Source organism: Pezoporus wallicus, unplaced genomic scaffold (assembly GCF_028554395.1).
Source record: "Pezoporus wallicus isolate ANWC-B61680 ecotype Strahan unplaced genomic scaffold, APGP_CSIRO_Pwel_v1 contig_2025, whole genome shotgun sequence".
Classification (NCBI taxonomy): Eukaryota; Metazoa; Chordata; class Aves; order Psittaciformes; family Psittacidae; genus Pezoporus; species Pezoporus wallicus.
Window position 1 is genome coordinate 769,997 of NW_026640253.1, and position 27,375 is coordinate 797,371.

The 27,375-nt window shown below is 37.8% G+C and overlaps 1 protein-coding gene and 1 long non-coding RNA gene across 5 annotated transcripts in view; one reads left to right on the plus strand and one right to left on the minus strand.

Moving 5' to 3' along the window:
- NUCB2 (nucleobindin 2) overlaps positions 1–18,845 on the minus strand; it is a 28,807-nt gene extending 9,962 nt beyond the window's left edge. Inside the window, exons 1-5 of one of the 2 annotated variants that reach the window (XM_057418187.1) lie at positions 18,829–18,845; positions 6,646–6,789; positions 5,893–6,000; positions 4,588–4,714; positions 1,208–1,311 (exon numbers count right to left, since the gene is read on the minus strand). In XM_057418187.1, coding sequence (XP_057274170.1) covers positions 1,208–1,311; positions 4,588–4,714; positions 5,893–6,000; positions 6,646–6,789 — 483 coding nt within the window. In that variant the 5' untranslated portion in view covers positions 18,829–18,845. Of the gene's footprint in view, positions 1–1,207; positions 1,312–4,587; positions 4,715–5,892; positions 6,001–6,645; positions 6,790–18,828 lie in introns of those variants that run through there. The other variant, XM_057418189.1, reaches the window with a different exon arrangement.
- Positions 18,846–21,315: 2,470 nt separating this feature from the next.
- LOC130604001 (uncharacterized) lies at positions 21,316–27,053 on the plus strand. 3 transcript variants are annotated; one of them, XR_008973342.1, is made up of 3 exons: positions 21,316–21,641; positions 23,093–23,193; positions 26,734–27,053. It is a non-coding gene; the product is annotated as an uncharacterized LOC130604001 (long non-coding RNA). The 3 variants fall into 3 exon arrangements; XR_008973341.1 differs by lacking the exon at positions 26,734–27,053 and adding an exon at positions 23,268–23,413; XR_008973343.1 differs by lacking the exon at positions 26,734–27,053 and adding an exon at positions 23,268–23,413 and having other exon boundaries at positions 23,093–23,162.
- The last annotated feature ends 322 nt before the right edge of the window (positions 27,054–27,375 follow it).

The following is a 27,375-nucleotide window of genomic DNA, read 5'->3' on the forward strand; positions in this document are numbered from 1 at the left end:
TGTGAGGGGAGAATTTCTGACAAGTACTTGCATACAGTTTAGAGATGCATCACTCAGACGGCTCAAGGTATTAAAAGGATGTATCTAGTAGTGCTTTTCAAAGTAACATGCTTATACCCAATATAGTCTCTCCATTATTTACATTTTAGTTTTCAGATTCACTGTATCTTTTCAAAACCAATTCCAAAGCAAAGACACCTCCCCTCCAAAATTCCCATTACATTCTGTCAAATCTTAGCTGAGAAATTAAAAGACAAAACAAAAATTATAATAAAAGAACTGCCCTGCTGAGGACATGCTCCTCCTAGCCATTCACAAGTTTCCCAGAAGTGATGCTCAGAGATGGCAATAAACATTAGATCTATATAAAAAAAACAAGTTTACAGAAAATTGAGATAAAATTTTCCAAGGGTAAAAAAAAAACCACAAAAATTAAAGAAAACTTGAAATACACCCTAAATTACAATTCATTTTGGAAACATAAAAACTGTCAAATTCTCATGTCAGACATATATTGTTCTCTAAAGCATATCTGAGATAAAAGTCTTTTTTTTTCCCTTGGAAAGTGTGTTTTTTCCAGCAGCTGGAAAAATGCCATGCCATGCTTAGCTTAACTGTATCCCCTTTATTTAACATACACTAAACCTCCCACACACATACACCTGTGAATGATATTGAATCTGCTAAATAGACACTGAAAGTCATGCCTAGCATGTGCAACTTCTAATGTTGGTATCTTAAATTCTACTCTGCTGTGGTTTTGCAGCTTGACATATATGTAATAGATATCAAAATTGAAATTGCCAGGTTAGGGATGATTATTTATATAATTCTGAGAGACAACTAAATAATTCAGAAACAGAAAGCAGCAAATATACTTGGGAAAAAGGTACCCCTATCGAAATCGTATTTAATTTAAGGGCACCCAGAAAGATGTAATTTATTCCTGAAGTGGTTTGTGCTGGCACATGAATGCAAGTCCTGTTAAGATGCCACCCCAAAATTTATGGGCGTAATATAGCACAATGAACATTAACAACAGTTTTCAAGTGTGCAATGGAGACAACTGACTTTTCTCTGGAAAAGAAAACTGCATGTCATTTATAAAGAAGTGGTATTTGTAAGAGGATTTGCTTTTATCACAGAAAAAAAAAACCATAATAACTAATACCAGAAAACCCCACAGTAGTTTATATCTAGCACTCACAGCTTTGATCAACATATCTAAGTCTTTAGGCTCGAACGTGTCAGGATTCTGATGGTTCAGGTGCTCAAACTGTTTAAGAAGAGCCTGATGGTCTATGCCAGTGTCTGAAAGAACAAGATATAAATGTAAAACATTAAAATAAGTTTGAAATCAAGTGAGATCACGAAGTTAAAAACTTTCATATGGGTACTTGTGTCTTGTAAGTACCTGAGGCTCCCTGAGGACTGTTTTCAGTCTTCAGGACTTTTTCACTGTTGGAGGAAACAACAGCAACACTTCTAAAGTTGTTTTTCCTGAAGGATATCAACAAACTTGATAGCAATTTGCACTATATTCCTTCTGATTAAGGCTTGTATTTCAGCAAGGAAAAGTACAGTCAATTTCAGCATCACAAACCAAGAAAAACATTTTATTCTCTTTTATAGAAATGAGACAGTTGAATTTATGTGCCATTTCAAAGCTAACAACTTGCACCTTTTTCCTGAACTGGGAGAAGTCTGACTTTTCTATTGCTTGTACATTTTGCAAATGACACATACCTGACAAAAGATGTATGCACAACATATTGTAAAATTAAATCACATAAGCAGATATTCAAACTTTTATTTGTGCAAATTGAGAAATACAAAACAGTGGAGAATCAGGCTCTGGGTCTAGAAGCTGCAAATATTTCTGTCTTCCTTACAACAGGAACAATATCCACCAATATCCATTCACAATGTACTAACAACAAAGCATTTCTACAACAAGCTTTTCTAGCTGTTACCATGGCTTCTGACTACTAATGCTCGATAATCATGCTATCTTAAGCAGCATACAGTTGATGTGTTATGTATAACAATTTTGACAAGCTTTTACTAGATGGCTTAGCAAAGAATATTTTTTAAAAAGCCTGGTAAACACAATTTTGAACATGTTATTCTTTGGCAAACTGTCTTACACTCAGTACTGTGTCTCTATTATCAAAACAGCAAACACTGGCTTGGGCAGATTTCAACCATCATTCCTTCCTGGTGAGATCATAACTTCTGTTGAAATGTATGAGCCTCAGCCTGTTTTTGAAGCATTTTATAAGTGTAATAATAAACGTTAAAAATACAAAAACAAAACAAAAAAACCAGAACCCAAACTCATTTTCCTCTATTTCTTATTCTTATGGGAAAAGACAAAAAGACTCATTCCATTTGGTAGTATTTACTTGCTACATTACTGTATTATTTGAGACTCAACCCCTAACATTCTTCTGTCCTGTGCAGGTCAATCTAGTAGGATCTTGGTGAAAATGTTTAGAACCACGTCTGGATCAGGACAGAATATATGCAGAATATGATCTCAAATATATATATATATTTTAAGACCTTCTCCATCTGACAGGGAAGAGAACAGGGGTGTGTGTATGCTTTTTTTTCCTCTCATTTTAGATGACCAAGATGTGAAGTGGTTAAGTGGTGTTACAGAGAAAAGATTAACAGAACAAATAAAAGGAAATCAGACAACTTTGCCTGCTATTACTACAAAATGCTTTTTTACACATTCCAAGATGTTGCCCAAGTATACAGATGCAGCTGTATTTTATTGATAATCTGGCCATACTTGCTGTATGCAACGTGAAGTACTCACTGGCAGGGCTGATTAACAACTTTACAAAACGCTGTCCTACTCCCAGTGTTTTCACATCTTAGCAGTCATCTGAATATTTTGAACTGCAATAATCTGTTCTTGCTCTTTCCCAAACATAAGATCTTACACTTATGTGTAACAGAACTGATCTGTTGGAGGCAATTATTTTTCAAAAGCACACTCCGTTACTTTCTCTTCATTTATGGAAGTAGAAAAGGCTAGAAGTAATCAGCTCACTCAACTATTAAAAAAATTCAAAATACACAAATTACTATGAACACAATCAGGTATCCTTAGCTGTTGTCAACTGTCTCACCGGGTGTCACCATATCAATGAACTGTTTGCCTGCAAGAGGAGCATGAGACCAGGCTCTTGGCAGCTCAAGAGCTGCCTGAGGAAGATGGAGTCTGGCAGATAGGTGAATGCACTGTCTCCTGTGGAGGGGCTACCACAGGTATGCACTGCCTAGCTACCAGTGGACTGTACTCTCTGGACTAGAACTTTCACTAAAATAAAGCAAAGGACAGTAAGGTGATCTGATGCCCTCATCCAACTCTATATTATTATTCATTAATTACATGGTGGTAGCACCTGAACACTTCATTGGAAAGGTACTATGCTGCAAATAGCTTTTTTTCCCAAATTAATTTGATGCTTTCTTGACCCTAGTAACATCCACATAAACATGTATTTGTACATGCATACTTCGTCAGTCTACTTGCCACCTCTAAATTTGGCTTAGCAAAGAAGACAGATCATTATTCTTGGAGTATTTTAAATTGATAAATATCCTATTCAATTCAGTGAGATCCCCCCCAACCTGCAAATGTTTCTCATGATAAAATAATCTGCATAAACAAGTGAAGCCCTTTTTATTAGAGCTTCTTTGTGGGTAAAAAAAAAAACAACACTGAACAACACTGTGGAAGCAAGATCATGCAGTCCATCATTAGGATCTTTGTTTACAAGTAACTAATTCTCTTCAAAAAGAGATCACTAATTAGAAATTTACAGAATTAGTTCTAAATGCAACCTTTAGAAATTCTTCAGTAATAAAAAAATGAAAAGGGATAACACTACTTACCACAAAACCACACAGCAATCATAATAATTAGAAACCTGCATACTTTATTAATTTTAAAAATTCCCTGAGTTTGTATGATTCCATTAGCAATTAGGAAAATGCTATGAAAGAAAAATTTCACTCCAAATGTTTTTGTTTATTTAAAAGCTTAAAACTGTCCCCCAAAAAAGAAAAAATATTCTTCTACCTTGAAAGGTTTAATGCTGTACAGTAACTACATGGTGGAAAGGGGATTAAAAAGAGAAAAAGGAAAACTTTTGTGTTAACTGACTGTAAAAAAAAAAACCAACAACAAACCCAAATAATTCATTTTCTACCCCATAAAGGCATGAAATGCTATGTCATGTTGTATTCTTAAACATAGTCCTACTATGTTCCTAGTTCTTAGTGAGTAATTTATAAATTGATGCACTACAAAAATAGCAGTTGAAAAAGGATTATAAGTATCTGAGAAATCCACTGCCGGAATCACGTTTAGCTATTTATAAAACACAGATGGCTCTTCTCCCCGGTTTCATATAAAAATGGCTCTTTATTGGCACTAGACCAGCTCAGAAAGGACATTCACTTTCAGCTTACAGTGCTTTGTTGTCATAATGACAACTGATGGACTTTGGGCACCTTTCCAATACAATCCCATCTGTTAACTTACCTAGTTAAATTTTGTATTCTTACCTTGAACAGAATCCATTTTAGCTTTAATTAACATTCTTAGTCTTGCCACCTCTTGTCTTTTGAGTTCATCCAGCCGTGTTCTCACATGGTGGCTTACTAAATCAAGCTCTCTGCTTAGTTTTCCACTCTGTCAAAAAACAAAAGTTATATATAAAAACTAGAAGAAAGTAGCCTTTATAATTCCCATTACACATGAGCTTCAAGACAGCAGACTAGCGGCAGTCTGGCAATACTGCAGACCATGCTGTAAGAACCTCAACATTTTTTCAAAGTGCATACTCAAACTTTTTAAGCCTATGGTTACAGAAACGTAGAGAAATCCTAAGAGAGAATTTCTGATTTTGCTCTTTCAAAGAGTAAAAGCATGATCTTGAAGCAGCAATATCTAATAATGTCTAAGTGAGAAATTTCTAGATCAAATGTTCTTAACTTAGTTCAAAAGAACTGTGAGATGCACACATAGTACTGTGTTCTTCATCCACTTGATGATGGCTGTAAGACTTGAGAGAAGGTACAAGCACAGCAACAGCTATCAATGTTTATTGCAAGAATATTTATCAGGATCTGGAAATTGATAGTAACTTTCAAGGGTTACACTAGATGTAGGACAGAAGGAGCCAAAAGCTGCTAATGGCAACATGAGGAATTAGGAGAAATGCGACAGGCAGGATCTTCTCTTTAAAGTCTATCACTTCATACTGTTTCCTATCCATCACTGGCTGAATTTCTAGTTCATAAAGGGGAATGGCATGTAAAACAGCCACCACCTAGAGCCAGGAACTAAAGCAGAAAAGACAAGAATGTGGTGACATTTTGGAGAGAGTACTTATGTGGATTTGCGCAAAAGAAAGGACAGCAGCGGAGAAAGACAGAGGTCTATTTTCTTCCTATATACATACTGTCTAAGTCTGAGAAGGCAGATACACCTCTGTGTTCGAAACAGTGTTCCAAATTATTTAGCAGGAAACAGGAAGTGAGAGCCATGCTTGCAGCTGTTTTGATGTACATGAAGACTCACCTACATGCATGAATTCTGAAACAAGCTTTTTAGTAGACAGACAGAAGGCAGAAACTATGCATCAAGTATACATTGTTAGAGGTTTTTTACGCTATGGGATACCCCTGACTAAAAACAAAGTTCTAGTAAAGGTTAAATACCTAAATAAATTAAAGTGAGAGGAAATTTAAGCCCACAAAAATTGAGAAGAGTATAAAAAAAGTAAGAAAGAATACAACATATGTGGCTCTTGGTTATGTATTTAAGTAACCTTAAGTCTTTATTTTTATTTTTTTTATTGTACCTACCTTTATTTCCTCTATGTCAGCAGTCTGAAGTTTCTCCCTGAAATGCTTATCTGTTTCCAAGACATCTATTACTTGCCTGAGATATTCATCATAATAAAGTCCTGTATCCTTAAAAAAAAAAAAAGTAAAATAAAAAAATATACCACCAAACATCTCATTTTGTTTAAATACAACAATTAAACTAAAACCTAAATCTCAGTAACTCAGGCATTATACTTTCTCACATACCTTCTTTTCTTCTGATTTGCATCACTGTCCTATAACAACTTCTATTTACAATTCACTTGTTTCAGTAACTGACAAGGCAGAGGAGAAAAGTATTTAGGAACCCATGTAATACACAAGCATCTGTCATGCTAATATAGTATTTTGTTTGGGTTTTAAACAATGCAATTCATGTTTTATTTAAAACAACGAAACCGGAATCACTAAGTGGAATTTCCTAAGCTACCACTCAATCGCTTTAAAGAAGTCTCTGTGGAACAATAAGCGGTTCTTCCTATTGTTAGCTGGGGAATTCCTTCCATATGCCATCTCACCTTTAGCAGCTCATGGGGAAAAGAAAAAAAATAATAAATTTAAATGGAACCTCATCATAGTAGATGGCAGACTGTATGACAATACTGGCTAGTATTAGTTTCCTTCCTGCAAGTAACTCCAGTGAAGAAAACTTAAATTTCAGGGAGTTTGCTATAGCCAGATTACTAACAATTAGAAAAAAACACTTAACTAGATAAATTTCATTACACTTACTGGATTTTCTACCTTCTCTCCTTCTACGTGGCCTTCTCCTTTGACCTTTGTCTTATCTATGTCTATAGGTACAGCATCCAGTGCCATCAGAAGACATGTCATCAGCAAAATACACTGTTGGGGCAGAACAGATAGCCACTTCATCTGAAATGAGACCAAGTCACAAAAAAATAACAAATGATGTTATCATACTGTACTGATTAGAATTTTTTTATGTTCCTGTGTAGATACCTGTAATACCCCACTTCTCACATGTCCTACTGCTCTCCAGGAACACTAAAAATCAAAGAATTAAATACACCACTAATTTTTAAAGTTTTTTTTTCCACAAGCACGTTATCTTGCAGCTGTATAGCAAACCTAAGTTGTACTGAAACCAGTGAGAGGCTTTTAACATGTTGAGGTACTATCAATGGCTCCACAGAACAGGTAGGAACACTCAATGGTCATACACTTTTTTAGGATGGCTAAGTCTTGGATAACTAATAATGACATTCCTACTCTGATGGTGTCTTTGCTGAAGATACTGTCAAACTCCTAAAGATAATCATGGACACTGAATCAGATCTTCATGTAGCAATGCCAGTAGTTTTTGTTTCAACAATGGAGTAGTTTGTCTAATTTGCACCTAGGACCCCTCCAAAATTTATTAGCAAGAAAAGTATTCTACAATCCCTGTTATATCCATATATTCCAAGTTGAGAGATTCTTAAAAAATTAGTTCATTCTACCTGAAATTGTGTCTGGGGCTTTATTAAGCCAGTCTCCCCTAGACTTTCTTTGGTGATTATATGGGGCTAACTGACACATAATTTGATGAGCACAGAGCGCTCTGAAACTTCTTGATCTCTGTCTTCTCTCCCATTATCAAACTTGGTTGAAAATAGCTCAATTCATGTAGAAAATGGTAAGACCGATTTAAACAGTGTGAGAGCAGGAAATCCAGCTAAAAAAGTAATGATGGTAATCCAGCACCTGACAGCAGTCAGGCTCTTGGGACAATTCAGCCTATGACAGTCTACGGTCTCTGAATATTCTGTAAAAAGCGTAAGCAAACTCCAATGTTACATTATCAGTACAAATCACCTCCTGGAAACTAAAAGTTGCCAGTCAAATACTGTCTAAAATTAGCTTAGATATGTCAGAGAAAAAGATACAGTATTTAAGAAATGTGCAATGAAATCTAAATTATGCCTCCTACAAGAATTTCTGTATAAGTGCTTTAACTAGTCTTGCAAGATTAAGCATTGTTGACACCTGTTATTCACACAACTTACGCAAAATAAAACACTTATTAAGAAAAGAATAGGATATGCATACAAGATGTACAGAAATAGTCTTTGTTGCGGATGATGGAATAGCTGGAGATAAAAATATATCCATTTATCCATCTTTTATCTTGTATGTCAAAGCCTCAGGAATTCTCTGAAACCGTTTTTCTTAATTACGTCTTCTGCAAAAAGAGCCTAAATGGATTCTGCTCATTTACAGCATACAAATACCTGTTACTTTCATTTAAAAAATTGCTAACACCCAATCATTACCAGATGGGATAGCAGAAGCTATTGTTACTGCCATTAGAACATATTAGATTCTATGTCAGCACTACTGTCAATTCCACAACAGCAAGCCTGATTAGCTTTGCCTAGGTCATCCTTTAGAACAAGTAAACACACAGACAAAAAAAAAAAAAGAGGAAATGCAGATTGATTTGCTAGAACTAGTGAATTAACTTCCACACGAGCTGTTGGATTGCAGTGACTTCATAGAGCTGATGAATGAAGGAGTTAGTTATCACTTTTTTAAATGCTCAAGTTCCAATACTTCAGATGTTTTTAATTATGAATATTGTTGTATAAAGTGTGACTGGGTATGCAATTTCATCAGATTTTAATCACAGGAAATTATAATAACTAACAAATACTAGGTTTTCAAGTCTCCTAATCTTGATGTAGATGCCAGGAGTATTTTTTTCCTGACATCCAGCCTGAATCTCCCCTCTTTTAGTTTAAAACCATTACCCCTTGTCCTATCTCAAAAGGCCCTGCTAAAAAATCTCTTCTATCTTTCTTATAGGCTCCTTTTAAGAACTGAAAGGCTGCAAAAAGGTCTCCCCAGAGTCTTCTCCAGGCTAAACAACCCCAACTCTCTCAGTCTTTCCTCATAGGAGAAGTGCTCCATCATTTTTGTGGCCCTCCTCTGGACCTGCTCAAGCGGATCATGTCTTTATTGTACTGAGGCCGCCAGAGCCGAATGCAGTACTGGAGGTGGAGTCTCAGCAGAGCAGAGTAGAGGGGGAGGATCACCTCCCTTGACCTGCTGGCCATGCTCCTTTTGGCGCAGCACAGGATATGGTTGGCTTTCTGGGCTGTAAGTGCGCACTGCCAGATCACATTGAGCTTCTTGTCCACCAATTGCTCTCAATCCAGTCTCCACCCAGACTGTATTTGTGGTACCAAAAGCACCACAACAAAACCAGGACAGTATCCACTCCTTATTTCATACCATTAATGTCATGCTCAGTATATAAACTGGAGGGAGTTCCCCAGAAGGGCCAGATCACTGCTTGGATCAGGCTGGCGGGTGGTGAGTGGTTGTATTCTCTTTCCTTGTTATTTCCCTTATCATTATTATTATTGGTGGCAGCAGTAGTAGTTTTATATTGTATCTTTGTTACTGGACTGTTCTTATCTCAACCCATGGGAGTTACATTCTTTCGATTCTCCTCCCCATCACTCCAGGAGTAGGGGGGGAGAAAGAGGGAGGAGTGAGCCAGCAGCTGCATGGTTCTGAGTTACCAGCTCTGCTTAAACCATGACAGCTCCTTTCGGCACCTAAGGTGGGGCACAAAGAGTTAACAGTTATCCATATGCAAGACTTTGCATTTGGCCTTCCCTGTTGATCTTCATGAGATTCATGTGGGCCCACTCCTCAAGTATATCAAGGTCCCTCTGGATGGCATCCCTTCCCTCCAGTGTGTCAACTGCACCACACAGTTTTGTGGCATCAGCAAACATGCTGAGGGTTCACTCAATACCACCTCTACAAATCAAATCACCACTGGATCTTTGGGCCAGGCTATGTTACTAGGGCAGATCAACAATGCTGCTGGGAAGTCCTGAACTAGAGCTATCAGTTGAATCCGTATCTGTTAGTGGGATACCTCATTTTATGTATCAGTGGCATAGATAATGTTAGTAATACATGTTATGAAGGCCACCGGTTCTTTTAGCTGGCAGATACCATCACCCTACTGGTTGCCCAGAGAAGTGGTAAATGCACCATCCCTGGAGACATTCAAGGCCAGGCTGGATGTGGTTCTGGGCAACCTGGTCTACTTGAAGATGTCCCTGCTCATTACAGGGGGCATTGGACTAGGTGATCTTTGAAGGTCCCTTCCAATCCAAACCATTCTATGATTCTGTGCTTGTCACTCAGTTTTTTCTGTCTTGTATGAACATCACCTAATTTTGTCCTCTTTTTTCCCCCAAAAGTAGATTGCCATGTTTGGTGTTGGAGTAATTTTCTAAATACTGCTGCCTGGCATTTTGATATACCTGCCAGCACACAAACACAGTTAGATCACCATATAAGCTTGAATAAAATAAATGGAAAGCAGGAATAGCTTAACCTATACTGCAGGTTGGATAGAAATAGAAAATAGTGTTTCTGTAACAGACTGCATACGACACTATGAGTTTGGCAAGTAGTTCCACAGGTAACATGTTTTGTGAATGACCTCTGCTCATTTACTTCATTCAGTGACCCCCTAAGTTCTTGTATTGGGAGAGACGTAAACAATTTATGCTCTACCATTTCTGTATTAAAGCTCTCCAACAGCGATCATACACCACTACTCCCTCTTCTAGCCTAAAGAGTGCTAGCTTACCTACTGATTCCTGTTAGTGAAGCCTTTTTCAGAACTTTGATAATGCTTGTTAGTCTTCTATAACCTTTTCTACTCCTTCAATATCCAATTTGAAATAAAAGAACCTTGGGGGCCTAGGCTATGTTACAGATTTTATCAAAACATGTTTTTTTAACAAGAAAGGTTTATAAATTCTAAGTAGGACTGATAATATTTACAAGGTGATGGTTTATGTCCAAAGCAGACTGAGATACAGTTGTGAGGAAGCCACCGTTCCTTCCTTTTCAGATGAAAGAAACAGGGAAGAAAGCAAAAGTAAGGCAAGCACTTAATTCAGTACCTGTCAACTAAGTGTATTTAACAAATAAATAGGAGATAACTGAACCTCAAAATTTACTTTGAAAGACTCTGGATGAATAGTCTGGACAATAAGTTGTCTAAACACAGAGCATCACAGTAAAAAAAAAAATTTACAGGTAAAACAAAAATCCACCTTGATGAAATTCTTGCAGAGTATGAATGAGGCAGTCTAGTAAATTGGTACGTGAAAAGTTGTAACTATGCAGGAAGACTAGGCAATGACTATGAAACAAAACTAATAAAACCAAAAGACTTATGAAGTATATGAGTATAATAACTTCTTTCAGTATTTTTAGAAATATTTTTTAAAATGTTATGTGTGTTTGAAATTTTCATTTAAAGAATTGGTAGCTTCTCACAATGCTAAAATTTTGGCCCCTGATAAATGGATAAATATTTTTCTGACCAAGATATTTTCATATCTATAAAATTATAATAATAAAAGTAACCTAATATTATCATAAGCCACTATAGTTACATAAGGTATGTAAACACTGCTTTTAAAAATCATATGTGGCTACTATTTGAGCATGCTTATTTCATGTAAGACCAACAGGTCATGTGGTGAGGTGAACCACGGCAAAGAAGCCAGAAACTCAAGTGCTAGCCGTAGTTACGGCACTGATTCATTCTTTGCCTACAGCAAGTACTAAAGCCAACACTTTCAACAATGACACCTGGTCTTTGCTCCATTTTAAAGACATAATATTTTTAAAGCTGCTGACCTACATCTTCTAGTAATGTTAATAATTATGAAGATAGGCATTACCAGTTTTTTTACAAAAAAGGAGACACAGCATTTTTCAGGCTTTTTCTCTTGCTGTTCAGGAAAACTGAATGTCCATGTTGAACTGAAACAACCGAGATACAAGCAACCAAATTGGTGTGCCAAATCTCAGATGAGGAAATACTAATCTCCAGCAGATTAGGGGTGGGCAACAGGAGCTACATCATCTTAAAGTACCCCTGCAATAGTGAGCAGAGCTTGTCCATCAAAAGCCCTAATCGAACTAAGTGCTATTAGATCTGCTAAGTTTTGGTGTGATTTGTGCTCATGGGCAATTTGGGTTCCCTTGGAAATGCCATCCTTTGTAATTGTGCACTGTCATACATAATAGGAAAGACTGGATGATATCACAGTATGTTCTTCACAACTATAAGCTGCTCTGAAAAGGTGGCAATCTACTGCCCATCAGGCAGTTTTGTTTCAGGTTGTGCACAGGGCATATTTATTGTAGCCTTTTAGATAAAACAGACAAAAAAATCCACAAGTATCAGGAAGAGTTAAAAGCAGAGAAGACCAAAATGGATAAGCAAAAAATATCTCTATCATTGCCGCTGACTTTGCACACCACTTTGCTTAACACACGATTTTCCGTAGTATTTTGATGAAGCCAAGTGCTTACACAACCTGTGCTATAACAAGTAAATTGGAAATATATTTACTAGGATGAAAAATAATTACCTAGTGAAGACTGAATTACTGTATTTAGGTACCTATTAGTCCAAGACTATTAATCAGAATGCACTCAATAAAAGCAGGTAACCAAGACATACATCAGCCTTTAGAAGGTGACAGTCACAACCGAGTCACCAAGCACACTGTACTTTGACATGTATTAGAAGAGAAACAAGGCCCATTGCAAATTCTAGCATTAATCAGCTGCAAGAAAAAAACTCAGCATGATTCTCAAATTCATCAACTAGATGAAAAAGTGACAAGAGGCAGGATGAAAAGAAAACTGCATTTCCAGGTTTTGTTCCACTAAATACCATTAAGAGCTCATTCCACTCTCAGCCTGTTACCAGCTACCTTCAAGAGTTCCTGACTTCTGAAAACCACTCCTGGATGCCTATCCCTTCCCAGGCATTTTAGGGTGAGTCTAGGGTCTGATCCCAGGATGTTGTTGCAAAAATGAGAAGCAATGTCAATTTGATCACTGTCATCAGTAGTACATAATGCACAGTGTACATCCCTGTACCCTGCCATGGGTGAATCACTTGAGCCTATTATTACTACTGTTACTGCTACACAGTTTCATAGAAATGTAAATTGTTATGGATCTTTCCAGCTGACTGCTTTCTTAAAGAGAGATAGAGAGAGCAAACGTACAACTGTGATGTGGAAATTAAGTAATTTTAGTGAAAGATATGTAATCCAGCTAGATGAAAAGGTAGCGCAACTCTAATCGGCTTGTTACAGAAAATAATCTCATCTTTCCTAGAGGGATATACAAACATTTCTACTTGTAATACATAAACAGAACTAATAAAAAATGTAGTGCACTAGAACTGACAAATACTGTAGTTTATAAACAAAGCCAGTATCCTAAGCTTTCAAGGAAAACAAAAAATAAAACCTGATTATAAAGTATTTTAAAAAACAGAGTGAACAGACAGCAGAAAACAGAGCCACCAATGTACTTGCATGAACAGAAAAATACAATTGGAAAATAAAATAAGCAGGCTGTCTGCCAGCAATCTTGATCTTAATCCCACTAAAATTAATCACAAATTCCTGTCAACTTCAGTGTAACAGGATTGGACATCTGAATTAGAAAGAGCTATGGGCTTTGCAAGATAAGTGCAAAATACAGCTTCTAAAGTTTGTCCTAGCAACATTAACACAAGCAGTTAAACACAGCATTAGCACACTTCTTTTACACAACTGCCAGGTGTTTATAATATTAACCTGAAAAGTTACTTTTCATAAATTTAACACCTATTGCTCAGACACCAGAATTCTGGTACTCATGTCTCCATCACCCCTAGCAAAGCACAGGTGTCTTGAAAGAAGTAACACCCAATGTCAAATTTTCTAAAACGGATAAGCAAAAACATATTGTGATATTAGGGCACAGAGTGGTATGTCTGCACATGTAGAATCTCAGTGGACGACTATGAAGCAGAATAGCACAACATTGTAAATGTCTGCCTGTTTGCACTTGCAAGCCCATGTGTACCATGATGGGCAATGTAAACATAAATCCAGACTTACAGAATATACAAATAAGCCTACCTGTTCCTAAAATCTCACACATAATTAAATCTGTGTAAGATACAGTGCAGACATGCAGGATGATAGCAATACTCTCTATTGTCATGATTGTACTGTGACTTCCTATTTTAATGCTGTACATTGGAGAAGTTAACAATCTTCATATCCAGTGCCGAGTTAAAACAAACAGAAAAGAGATAGACTGTATCTACTAATATTCACCTTTCTGAAAATATTCTATCCTCAGCACTAGAATGAGAACATCACAAATACTACACCTTAACAATGTAAAGTACTCCTTCAGCATTTTGAGCTAGCCATCTAGCATCTTGAATCTTTTTTTCACTTCTGAAACTGATATACCTATATCAGTTTAAGTAGAGAATGTTTAATATATTCTATTTCTTTGAAAATTATTTGCAAGGATATAAATTTATTAGCTTACAAAACATAAAAAAAATACATAAAATGTTTGAAATTGGGCAGAAACAGATTATTCTGCCATATTTTCTGTTTGGAAACACCTGATATACTTGTGTTCACTCCTCTCCATTCTTTCAAGAGGACCTGCTGCACAGACACTAGCTATCATATCTTAATCAATGATGAAAGTCAATGAATCTATAGCTTATGCATCTTCTTCATAATATTATTCTAATGAGTTAATCTGGTATTAGCATGGTTAAAATGTGGCAACAATTTTAAGAAGCAAGTACAAAACCCTGTTTCAGCTCAAGCTTCTAAAATAAACCTCTGTCTTGTAGTCAGGATTTTTTTCAGGTCACTATTCTTGTAGATACAGATTTCTCATTGAAGGCATGAGAAGAAAATGACACAAAAAGGGAAATGGCTACAATGTGCAAGTTTTCCCGTTACAATTTATCTTTCAAAATACAGAAACATCTGCATACTTTTCTTCCCAAATAAGAATTCAGCCTTTTAAAAGTTAATATGCAAGCATAATAATTTCTCCCTCTCTGCTCTTTCAGTAAATGTCCCACCCACACAAGCAGCAACAGTTTTCCTTTCATTATCTGTGTCAAAATTGCCCATTTTTTCTAGCCAATATCCAATAGTTTTCAATCTGGACATACTGTCCTAATCCTTTTCAGGGCACATCCCATTCAGTTCTCTGTATGCACAGACATTCCTTATTTTTTCAAGAAGCATTTTAATACTGTACGTAAATACAGGTTTATATAAAACACTAGTATTCAAGTACATAAAGCCAGCAGAATCCTTTCTTCTTATCCTCTTCACTAGGCTTAAATTATTTTCCTTGACTTGGATTGTTACATTTTTCTCACTGCACTTTATCTGCTTCTTTCTTTATACAGTTAGAAGTTGGCTGGTAGAACAGATTCTTCTTTCAGTTTCTCACGAAAGACAGCATGCCTCAACTGCATGTAGTACAACATTTCCTGATAGACCCTTTAAAAAAAACACACTTCAGCTGTTTTATTAAATGAGTCATCCAAATGCTGGGGGATACTACATAGTAACACAAACTGTGAAAGCTCAACTGGGAAAGAAGCAAATGCTACCTACAATGCAATTCTATGTCCTGAAATAAAGATGGCATAAAAGCAAAATGTACAGTTGCATGTGCTTAGCTCCATCATATGTGAAGTTTGAAAAGAAAACGGTCTTTTCTTTTTGCAATGTTAATGGTTCATGATTTAAAAATGTGTGCACACACACAAACACATACACACATTTGTAATACTACCTGCCTCCAAGGAACTTCCCTATCATAATTTCAGAAAAATAAGTATCAGTGTCTACAAAGCTCTCTTACTAACTGAAGACTGTTGAAATACTAGTTTTGGTTTTGGTTTTAAAAGGGATTTACATGATTTTATCAATTCTTTCTAATAAAGTTGTCTAAAAAAAAAAATTAGGATGGCAATACTCAAAAAATTGTATTGAATTCAATACATACTTGATAAAATTCTTATCAACTTTGAATTTAAAAGAAAAAAAATATACCACTACAAACATATCTTCCTGTACTATAAGTCTGGTTTCCATACAGAACAAAATACAACAGCACACCTGGAATCTCACATATTCATTCTGTATAAATACAAACAATTTTGTCAGTGCTGGCATAAAAAGCAACCTTGTTTCAAGTATGCTACTACATGCAACCAAAGTATTTGCTCAAACCTTAATCTAAAAAAGTATTTCAATTATTCTACTAATATGTATTTTTCTTTATCCAACAACAAACCATGATGTTAAGTAAACCCTGAATGCCCAGAGGGCTTAAGGGACTTTTTTTCCCCTCTGGAAAGAAAACACAAAATAGCTAACAAAAATAAAACTAGACTGAATGATATGGAGACTGATTTTAAAATATTTAGGCATTTAATTATACCTGCCTAATAAGATTTGTTTCTATAATTTACTACTTCCCATTGATTTCTACTTGCTTAGAAATCCAAATATGTGTAAGTATCCCACACCTGTTTTATAAAGAATATAAAGCATGAGAAATATAGTCATGAAAAGGGTTTATGTATTTCCTGAATTACCTATGATGAAGTATAATATTTTCAACTGAATACATTTAAAACAGCTCTAATAAAATGGAATTCCTTCATTCTTCCAACTGCCAAATGATGCATGGTACATAAGAGCAAAACCTTTTAAAATTAACATGAATTTTGCCTCTGATTTAATGAGATATGTTTTAAATATCTGGCCATGCTTTTAGCTATATATAAGCATATCCATATCTAGAAGTCTTGTGTCTACTGTGTATCTAACAGGAACTCCAGAGAGATCTTTTCTGCTTACTGATCAATCAAAAAGACAAGAGCACGATACCTCACTAGATAAACACCTTTGCTGCTCAAGTTCAAATCGAAGCAACACTGATATTGGCTTTTAACTTCACAGTAAAGGATTTTATCTTTCTTTTGTAAAGCGTATTAGTTTAGTCAGTATATTGCTATGAGTCAGTATTTCCAACCTCTGACATTTGAGTCAATATAATAGTATTTTACATTTTTTATTGTCTCAAAACACTATTGTTCTTCCCTTTCACAATTACAATTTCAGTTTTATATGTATCATTTGGGGACTGCTTTTGACAAAAAACCTTTAACTTGGCTTATATGAACTGAAAGTTTATGTTCAGCAGTACTACCACTACTACACAGCCAACTACAGTTTCCACAGTGGAAATGTCTCCTTACTCTTACTGAAACATAATTCTTTTTGTTGTTGTTGCTTAGTTTTTAGGTTCTTGATGGGGTTTTCTGAATATAATTTCAAATAATGTCAAATAGTGGTATCTTTAGCTGTAACTCATCAAGTCACCAAAAAATTTACATCAGGTGCATATATTAGATGCCTTTGCATCTAACAGATAAGTTTTAAGCATATCCAATGGGCAATATTAATTTATAATTTTGATTTGCCCTTTTTTTCTTGCTTAAGTTAATTATCTTTGTAGAAGTAAATGAGATTCACATTGTTCTACTACCACACAATTTGTTTAATGATAGACTTATTACTTTTTTAAATAGAATTATCTTTCTTACTCTAAAATAAAATGCTGACAGCATCCAAAAGATTACAGTAGTGAGTAAAGGGGAAAATTCATAATCAGTTAGGATGTACTACATGTAATTAGGTTAATAATTAGCAACCCATAGTGAATATTGCCTTGTGACAGCACAAGATCACTGTGTAGCAAACACCAGTGGCAGATAAAAGTGGATCTTAAGTGCTCGCAGGAATGGGAGCTTCTCCCATAAAACGTTTGTGAGTCTTAAGCAGAGGCCCACAAAGGCTACAATAAAATCTGGTTTCACACAATTTTTGAGTGGCTTTTCACCTCCTATCCAGTCTTTAGAATGCTGCTCTGTTCAACTAAGAGGGACGTCACATCAGAATTCAGGGCAGAACTGCACCAATACTGAGTCAACTATAGGACTTTTCTGTAGAGTGGGAGAAAACAAGATGATAAAGCAAGCCTCCAGGTTGAACCAGATACCATAGTGTACTAGTGCTTTATTGTTACTGTGATGGTCTAATTTTAAAAATGCTGCACATTAATTCTTCATAGCAAGAAATTACAAGTCCAACAACAGAGGCTTTTTCTCCTATACTCCCTAATAAGTGTTGCCAAACAAGAACACTTTTGAAAACCATAGTCATGTTCATTTCAGCAAAAAGTTACCTCTCTACAACCATATTTCAACCTTTTCCTCTTTTGGAATATTTTCTGAGTACAGTGGCTATCCTGACATTATTTTACCTAGCTCCTCCAGCGGTACTATAGCAAGCATAATGCAGAAAAGCTATACACCGTTTCTAGTGAAACCAGTCTACTCTCCTGGACAAAGCAGCCGAACTTTTTCTTGCGGATGTAAAATTATTAGCCAATCAAGATTCTGCTGCAGCTGCCAGGTACGCATTAATTTCTGCCTTAGGTGCTCCAAAGCTAACCGCTTGCGCGCCCATCAGCGGGGCTGCTGAAGTGTTACTTCCTAAAAAGCCATTGATCTGGCTCGCGGTACCCGAGCGTAAGGGCCAGAGGGAGGGAAAGAGAGAAAGAAACCTGGAGAGCTTTCTGGCGGGGCCAGGACGCTCCCGGCCCAATTCCAGACGCCCCTCTCCCGCCACCTCCACCCCACACACCCGAGGGAGCCCCTCGGCCCGCTGGGCTGCTCTCGCCTACTCCCCCACCTCACCGAGTTACCGTTATTCCGTATTTTCAAACCTGACAGGAGGGAGGATGGTTAAACCCCGCGAGGCACAGCGCGTCCCACAGCCCCAGCACGTCGCGGCGGTCAACTGCTACCCCGATAGGACCTGCCCCGCCGCGAGGCCTCCGCCCCACTCCGCGCCGGCGGGGAGCTCCTCACCACCCACCTCCGCCAACGACTAGGGGTACTTCCGCCAACGGCTACGGACACCACCGCCTCAGGACGGATGAATCTACCTTAAGATCCCCTGCGGGGGACGGGGGGTAGGGGGGGAGGAGCCGCTGTTTCTTAAGGGCGAGGCGTCTCCTGTGCGCGGGGATGAAAAGAGGCGTTCCCGGGGCGTGCCCCTGGGGATCTGAGGGGCTCGGCGGCACGGCACGATACGGCACGATACGATACGATACGATACGATACGATACGATACGATACGATACGATACGATACGATACGATACGATACAGCACGGCACGGCACGGCACGGCACGATACGGTACGCTATGGCGCGATACCATACGGCGCGACAGCCCGACGGAGCTCCGGCGGCCCTTGTTCCCGTTGCCATAGAGACAGGTCCCGCCCTTCGGCCGCGCGCCTCTGGCGTCACGGGGGAGGTGAGGACGCGGGCGCGCACCTGGGCCGCTCCGGGGCCCCGCTCTGGCTCCGGGCGCGCCCCGGCATGCGCTATTTAGTCTTCCCTAGCCTTGCCTCCGTGTTGCGCCAGGCCGCTCTGTAACGCGCGTTCCGATTACTGGCCGTTGGTCCTGAGGGGAGCCGCGGCCTGTGGTTGCTGCGGAGGGCCGAGGCTGGGGCGCAGTGCTGTCTACAAACAGCCTCCGCCTCACACACACAGACATCTCCTCCTTCTTTCAGGCATCCTTTTCCAGGACTGGTCCTTCTTTTCTATGCATTTGAGCCTTACTGAGTTCAGATTTGGTTTCCCTTTCCCCTTAGAGGAGAGAAAAATAAAGAAGGGGGGGGGGGGGATAGGAGGAGAGAGATATCTTGACCTTTATGCAGGCTAAACAATTTAGGAAACTGTTTCCAACCTGTGCATTTGTTTATGTTTGGTGTCAGCTTTGGGTTTGATTTGTGGATTTCCAGTGCCACTTTGTTTCAAAGTGCAATACCGGTGGTTTTGGACTAAGATCTTATGTGTGTTCTGGACTTCTGTTCAGCATTGAAAGTGCTCAGTGATTATTCAGCAGTTTATTGGGTAGCTAAACACTAGCTGTAATAGCAAATACACTACAGTTCCTATAAAAATAACTATTTCGGGAGTAAACATAGGTTTCAGTTGTAAAACCTGTTAACATGTTTCAATACTGTGAGCCTGTTGTACTGGTATTTAAACAAAAATATATTGACACATAAATTCATGAAAAACTTTTTTATCATGTGCATTATATTTCTGTTACTCTGATTTACAAGATAAGTAGCTACAAGTTAACCTTAAGGAACTGTTGCAATCGTTTATACAAATGAGAGGAAAAGAATTATTGAGGGATTTGCACAGTCTAGACAAGATACTCAAAACTGTTGTAAAGTTTTGAATGCTTAATTATAATGAAAATTGGAGTCCAAAGTGGTAGTTGAAATTGTAGCTTCTGGGTTATGTATGTGAAAGAAAAACGGGAATGTAAACTGCCTAATGAAATCTGTGGTAATAGAAAGCTATTAAAGTAATAGGGCTGATGCTTCTTGGAGCTTTCCCTCTCTTGAGATACTTTTCAATGCTATAAAATAATTTTTGTACACTATCTTTGACTTAAAAAACAGAGTTTTGTGGTCAGTATTCTTTACTAGTTTGTAGACTATCATTTTGGGGAGCTGGAAGCACTGGAATTTGCATGTCAGTAATCACAAACAACTTACAGAAAAAAACTTAGGCAACAGTTGAAACCAACATAGAATGATACATAAAATTCAGTTTAAAACATGCCACAAATACATTCAAAAAGAATCTGTAAGCTTGCAGCTCTGCATTTTATCAGAGTAGGCCATTATTACACTAGGAGAGCCAGCTGGGACCAGATGTTTTGACATGTCAGAGGCTGCACAAGCATGACTCGCTGTAGGCAGGGAGATGGAGCTCTGCCTGTGTGGCAGGGACCCAGCGTCCTCACCTACACGTTGTCAGGAGGTGGTTACCTGACAAGGCAGGAAAGAAAACCTCTAGTGCTCTGGGTGGTGTTTGGCCATAACTGACTTAGTTGGCCTTCTGGGGTCATGCCCATCCTCACCTTTTGCAGCTTACTTCAGGGTTATAGCCTACCTCATGCTGCTCTGCAATACTGTTCTGTGTTCTGTATTTGGCCAGGTGCTTGCAAGGCTGCAGGATAGATAAATTTGCTGCTGGGTATTTGAAAGGTAGGCAGTTTGGGTTTTTTTTTCCCCTGCCTTTACCAGCAACAGTGAAGAAGGAGAGTACAGGGGAGAGATGGATTTAAATAAGCATTGGCCTCAAGAGAAAAAGAGCTGCGTGGAGTGGTGCCCTTGATACTGATGGTAGTGTGGGATATCCAATGTTGTTTTCCCCCATCTGGCACAATGTCAAGTTCTTCAGCAGCTGATCTAGGAAATACAGAGGTAAAAACGTTACTCCAGCTTCAACATGCAGGAAGTTGCAAGGTTTGAAAACTGCTAAGGATTTCAGCATTGCAACAGAAGCATTTACCTTAATCTGAAATTGAGAAATCGGAGTCTGTTTCTTAATGCTGGGACATAGCATGGCAGAGCAGAAGGAAGACCTGTCTTTGGCTACTGTTTTGTCACATTATTCCAGTATGGTAGTAAAAATGGGTGGGATTTCACGAGGACTCCTATATATCAGAGTGCCCTTGATAGTTTTTGCTGTTATTTTTATTTTGTGGAAGGTTACTGGTATTAAAATTCCCATCAGTAGAACCAAGAGTTAGGTAGTCAAATGTCTGAAGAAGTAGTCCTAAAACCTGGCTCCTGAGTATCTCTTTTCTGTCTCTCTGCTCTAGGAAACACAGTGACAGATGCTACTTTTGCCATTGTCAGCAGCAAACATTTTCGTAGAGTAAAAGTGGGTAGAAAGGCCAACTTATTAGCATTAGCTTGTCTTTTAACCACAGAGTAAGCTGGTAACTTCAAGGCTGGTGCTGAAGTACTTCCCCTCACCATCCCAGCTCTGTTCATCAGAAGTGGCAGTAGTGACAGAAGCCATATTATAACTTGTGTTGTTTGACTTAGGAAAAAAAACACCTAGAAATGACCACAGAATTTATTTGCAGTGTTTCTATGGTCATGGCAATGCTGCTATTGAAAAACTCATGCTTAACTAGTGCAATGCTTGGTTTCCTATGACGTGTACAAGTACCTGCTGGCCACAGAGCTGAGGCTGCTAGTCATTTGCTGTGTTTCCAGCAGCAATGAGTTAACAGACATAACCACAGACCTGAAATGAAAATACAATAGTGATTGTAAAGTTGAGTGTCATTAGGGTAACTGCCTAATTTAGCTGGTATGGGAGTGCTGTTGACTTCATATGAAAGTGGCAGACAAGAATGCCATTAATGCACTGGTGAGACTCTGCTGTGGCTTATGTCTGCTTGAGGAGGAGGTTTCAGAGGAGTTATGTGAGTTTATACTTAGCTTAGTGTATGGCCCATAAGTTTTCTTTCTCTGGCAGACCTCTGCCTTGAATCTTTCCCCAGTTTGAACAAGTACAGCTCATGTCCTCACAGATTAATACTTTTTTTTTTTTTTAATATCTGAGCAGTCGGAAACCCTGTCTCCAAATGTAGTTATTGGTTCCATGTTCTTATCAGCTATGGCCATATCCTGGCTTTCAGAAGACTATTCTGTACCAGTGTTACGTATTTCATGGGTGTTGTCGCCTGTTGTAACAAGGTTAGGTTTTCTCTCAACCAAATTACAGTGAAATTACTTCCTTACACTTAAGCCCTGGTACAAGTATCCTGACTAAAATGGGAGTAGAGGAATTATGCTGAAATTTCAGCAGTTTTTTAAATTGTGTAGTCTGTCTTTTATGCAGTGAAGAACATTTGCCTCCAAGTTTACATATCTTATTGTTAACTCATACATAGACAGTCTGATTTATTCCTTGTAAGATAAATTTTATGAGGCAAGGTACATATTTCATGTAGAATTGCAGTAACATTGTATATTACTTCTGGCTATTACAAGCCTTTCTAGGAAATTAGAACAAAAAATTTAGAACGAAAGACTTTGTATAGAACTAATCCAAATGTTGCGGTTCAGAGCTGAAAATTGCAGTCACTTCAAGGCTGAGAGGATGGAATATTTCTAACCTATTGTTTCATAAGCCAAAAGTATGAATTCATTAATAAGTTGCTGTGAATCAAACCATGAATGCTTTTACAGTGTGGCAGCTATTCTATGCTAAACTTGAGACCCCTCACCCCTTAGTAGAAAAAACAAGCAGCAAGATTTTATAGTTTTAGAAACAGTCAACAGCTGAAAGATGGTAGTTTTTTCTTCTTCTTCTTGCAGGTTCCATGCTGTTGTAAGGCCTGCCGCTTGTAGTGGAGAAGATTTTGATGATTTTTGTGGTTATTTAAAGGTTGTTTCCACCCTCTCTCAGTCACAAGCTGGTAAGTACCATCGCCTAGTTAGTTATGCTACTTAGTTTTCTCTCTCCAAATACTATGATTCTATTTCATTTCAGACTGGAACCTGCTTTAACTGAAGGGCAGAGAACCTCTGGGTAGGTTGGATCCCCAGCTTTCAGCATCTGTGCCAGTGCCCCTCCCATGATCTGGGGCACATCTGGCTGCATGACCACAGCCACGGGGTGGGATGTGTGACTGGGAGTGTCTGCAGTTTGGTCCCTTGGTGGATCCACTTCTCGTCAGGTCATGTGATTAATTGGAAGACATAAAGAAATACGGATGATTGTTCTGGTTAGTTATCAGAGATTTTTTATTCCTGTTTTCGTGTTTGTTATCTATTCAATGATATACCACAAGAACCCATTTGTTGCAGTTATGGAGAATTCCATTACACTAGGTAATTTGGAGAGGTAGGGAAAAAAATCTATTGTCTTCTAGTACTGACTAAAATGTAAATTCTGTAATAAAGGTGAGTTATCAGTGTAACTGCAACTATTTATATTGCAGTAGTAGAAACTCCAGGTCCCTTTTCTGTGAGGTGCTGAACAGCTCAAACACAGAACACCAGAGCTCTTTGTCTATGAAAGTTTGTAAGTCTAAAGGTGTCCTATATTATCTCTCATCTTGTGCATGTCCTTTCTTGGACATGCACCTAGCTGGCTTTCTGCTGCAGATTTCAGAGTGATGTATTAATTTTCAGGCTGATTTTCTAATTTTCAAATAAGAAATTTTTCTTCTCTTTCTGTGTATTGTAAGTGAAAGGAAAAATAAACTGAACTTAGAAAAGGCTGGAAATAAATGTCTCCATAATATATAATTTTATTTACTGAATTTTAATAAGGTGGCCACCCTAGAACAAAAATAATAAATCTTAGTCTGATGAAAGAGGGATCTGTTTCAACTGGATGTATTTTATAAAGGTAAACATGCTTAATTAGCTTCAGCTTTTAAACCCAGCAACTCTCAAACAGAAATTTATCAGCCAGATACTTTATTTGGAAACAAATATTTATGCCTTGGTGTAGCAAAATATTTAATCATATGTTTAGGTCTGTGCCAACTTCCTTTTGAGTATTCATTTACATTTCTGTAAGATTTTGTAATACATATTTTTATAAATGAGACAGCCATTGACTTTGGACTCTAGGTTAGGGATCAGAGATGGGAGGCTTCCTTGAAAATTGCAGTTCTACACTGATTAAAAAAAGTAGACAGTTTTTGTTCTGTAGAGGACATTTACATGCATTTATCAAAGCCTGGTAAAACTGGAGGGTGCTTTAGAATCAGAGATAATAAAGAGATGTGTTAGAACTGAGGCAAGACCCATAATATATTCAGAAGGAAAGAACAGTAAATTGAAGAAAGACAAAACAAAACAAAACAAAAAAACAGTTTCACTGTTTTGAAGGTGTAGAAAAATATGAGTACTGGTACAGGTCATGAGGATAAGACTTGAAGCAACATGGAAAAGTTGCGAAGCGAGAAGACAGAAGAGGAACACTGTTTTGCTGAAGAAGGAGGTAAGACATGTAAGTTGTTACAAGCTATTTTGGTGCTGTCAACTGAAGAGAGAGTGCCTTGGAAATATAATAATAACAAACAGCAAGAAAAACAGGAAGTAAAAGGTAGGGTACTGTGGTTGCAGTGAAAAGTGTATCACTTGCAGCACTTTTTTAGCTTCTCACTTGACTAATGGAAATATTTAAAGAAAAAAAAGCTTGTGATAAGGGCTGTACAGTGTATGTATATTACACAAATCTCACGTGGAACAAGAAGTACCATAAATGTCTCATTAAAGGAAGATGTAGCACTTTATTCCTGATGCAGTTTTTATTTGATTTCTCAGGTAAATCAATATTTTATTAGATTTTTTCAGTCATCTGCAGTTTATATAATGCCACTGTCATCAAAAAGCAGATGAGTAGCATCTGAACATTAGGCAAAGGCTAAGCAACTACCAGATATTTAAAAGACTGTGGTAGTAGTTCTAAAACAATCCTTTCTTTTAAAATTATATTCTGTCATAATTATATGTGTGATTATCACTCAATTACTGTGGTGGAAAAAAGGAGGAGACAACATGGGGGGTTAGGTTTTTTGGTTGGTTTATTATTATTTTTGTATAAATCTTGGACTAACGGGGTAAGTCAGCAATGATGTTTTCGAAGAATGTGTATCAGTCCTCTGTGCTTTGGTGTTAACATAAATGATCCCAAAGGGGGTACAAAATTATGTTTGCTGATGACAGGGAATTACTTCGAGTAATAAAATCAAAAGTTGACCTTTTACTTTAGGTCTGCAGAGTATCTCATGATATTCAGTAGTTGGGTGATAAAGCAGCAAATGATGTATTAGTAATGTAACCTGATTTGCCTTGAAGAAAAGGTGGTCTTGGTTGTTTTTTTGTTTGGTTGGTTTTGCAGTGTTGTTTGCTTGGGTTTTTTTTTTCATCCAAAATGACAAGCTCTGGACTAGCTCTCTTACTGCTCAGATTGTAGATGTCTAATAAGAAAGTTCTTTGAAAATATGCAATGCTCAGTGGTGGCCAAATGGCAAGTATAGCAAGTATTAGGAATAATGGTATTCCTATGAAAATGATAGCATAAAATAGCATATTACTTCATAAATCCTTTGTACACCTGTATTGTAAATATGATATGCAGGTCTACTCCTGTAATATAATAACTGGCATGCTGAAGGTAAATAGAAGTGGTCATTTTTCTCATACCAAGGAAAAAGCAATCAAAACGGGGTTTTGATTGCTGAACATTGTTACCTGTCTTTCCTTGGTATTGCATGCTGCAGTTTCTAAACTGTCTTCTGCTCTGTGAATTTATGTCCCTCTTTTTGGATTGTATTGCAAATCAGAGTTAAATTATAAGCTTTTTAACTGCCTTGTGGAGAATGATGAGGTAGGATCTGATGTATCTTTAAGAGATTAAAATTCAGAGCATGCTTTTCACTTTCCTGTGCATGTTGTGAAAAATACAGTTCTGCTTTTTAGGCTCTGTGGATGAAAAGTGCTATTACCTTGTGTTGTCATGAACTGTATGACCCAAAGGTCTTCTTTTAAGTTTTTAAATTATGGTGCTTAATTCCTGGTGAAAATTTATTTGTAGGCAAAATAATAATCAGTGCCATTAGCAGAAGTGGTGTTGAAAATACAAAATGTATGGCCAAAGAATTAATGAGTAGTTGTTCTAGCAAGAAAAATATCCAAGGATGGGGCGGAAGCACATGTGAGTGCAAGCTGTATGACCAGGCGAATGTGAGTACATGTGAGCATGGGCATGAGACACAGCAGGAGTCAGTGCATATGCGTAAATCGGTATGTGGGAGGCATGTGAGTGAATATAGAGATGCATCAGTGTACATACATACTGGTGAGTGTACAAGGGAGCGTGCGCATGCACAAGCATGAGTACCCATGCAGGTGAACGTGTGTATAGAATATTTTTGAGGAGGTACAAAAGTGGAGGATTTAAACCAGAATTTATGGGCTTTCATTTTTGTGCTCCGCAGAGATATTTGAGGAGAGGTGGCTCACTCCCCATTACCCCACCTGTCTGAAGTTTATTCATTTTTTCCTACCACTCTTCCATGGCGAATGTGTTGACAACTGAATTTTTCAGTGAAAGGGCGGCAAGAGCATTTCTGTTCTGGAAGCCATTTCCCCAGCCTTTCTAGACTCTCCACAGCATGAGGCACCCTTTTGTCCACTGTTTCATCGGGTTAAGATGAAATGAAATATGTGTGGTTGTGGACAAGTGTAGAATAATTCTGACAACATTTATGGTTTTGGAAGTTGAAAATAAAACACAAAAAAATGTATCTATGTGCTCGTTGGACTGGATGTGTGCTTGTTTCCTCGCATTGAAAAGGGAACAGTATTTAGCAAAAGTGGTGTTGGTGTCCTTGTTGGACCCCAATATTATCTTGTTCCTGAAAAACTTGATGAGGCAATTTGAATGTTAGAAGAATGGGAGGACATGGTTGCAAGTTCTGCTCCATCCTATGTTTGTTTGGACCCTGGCCATCAGGAAACATTTTGTCTATCTCAGAGATGAAACATTTTCTCTTCAGTAGTAATAGTATGAGCAAGATGTGTAAATAATCTGTGGCAAGGGACAACTTTATTACAGAAAGGAAAGTCTTCCCAACTTT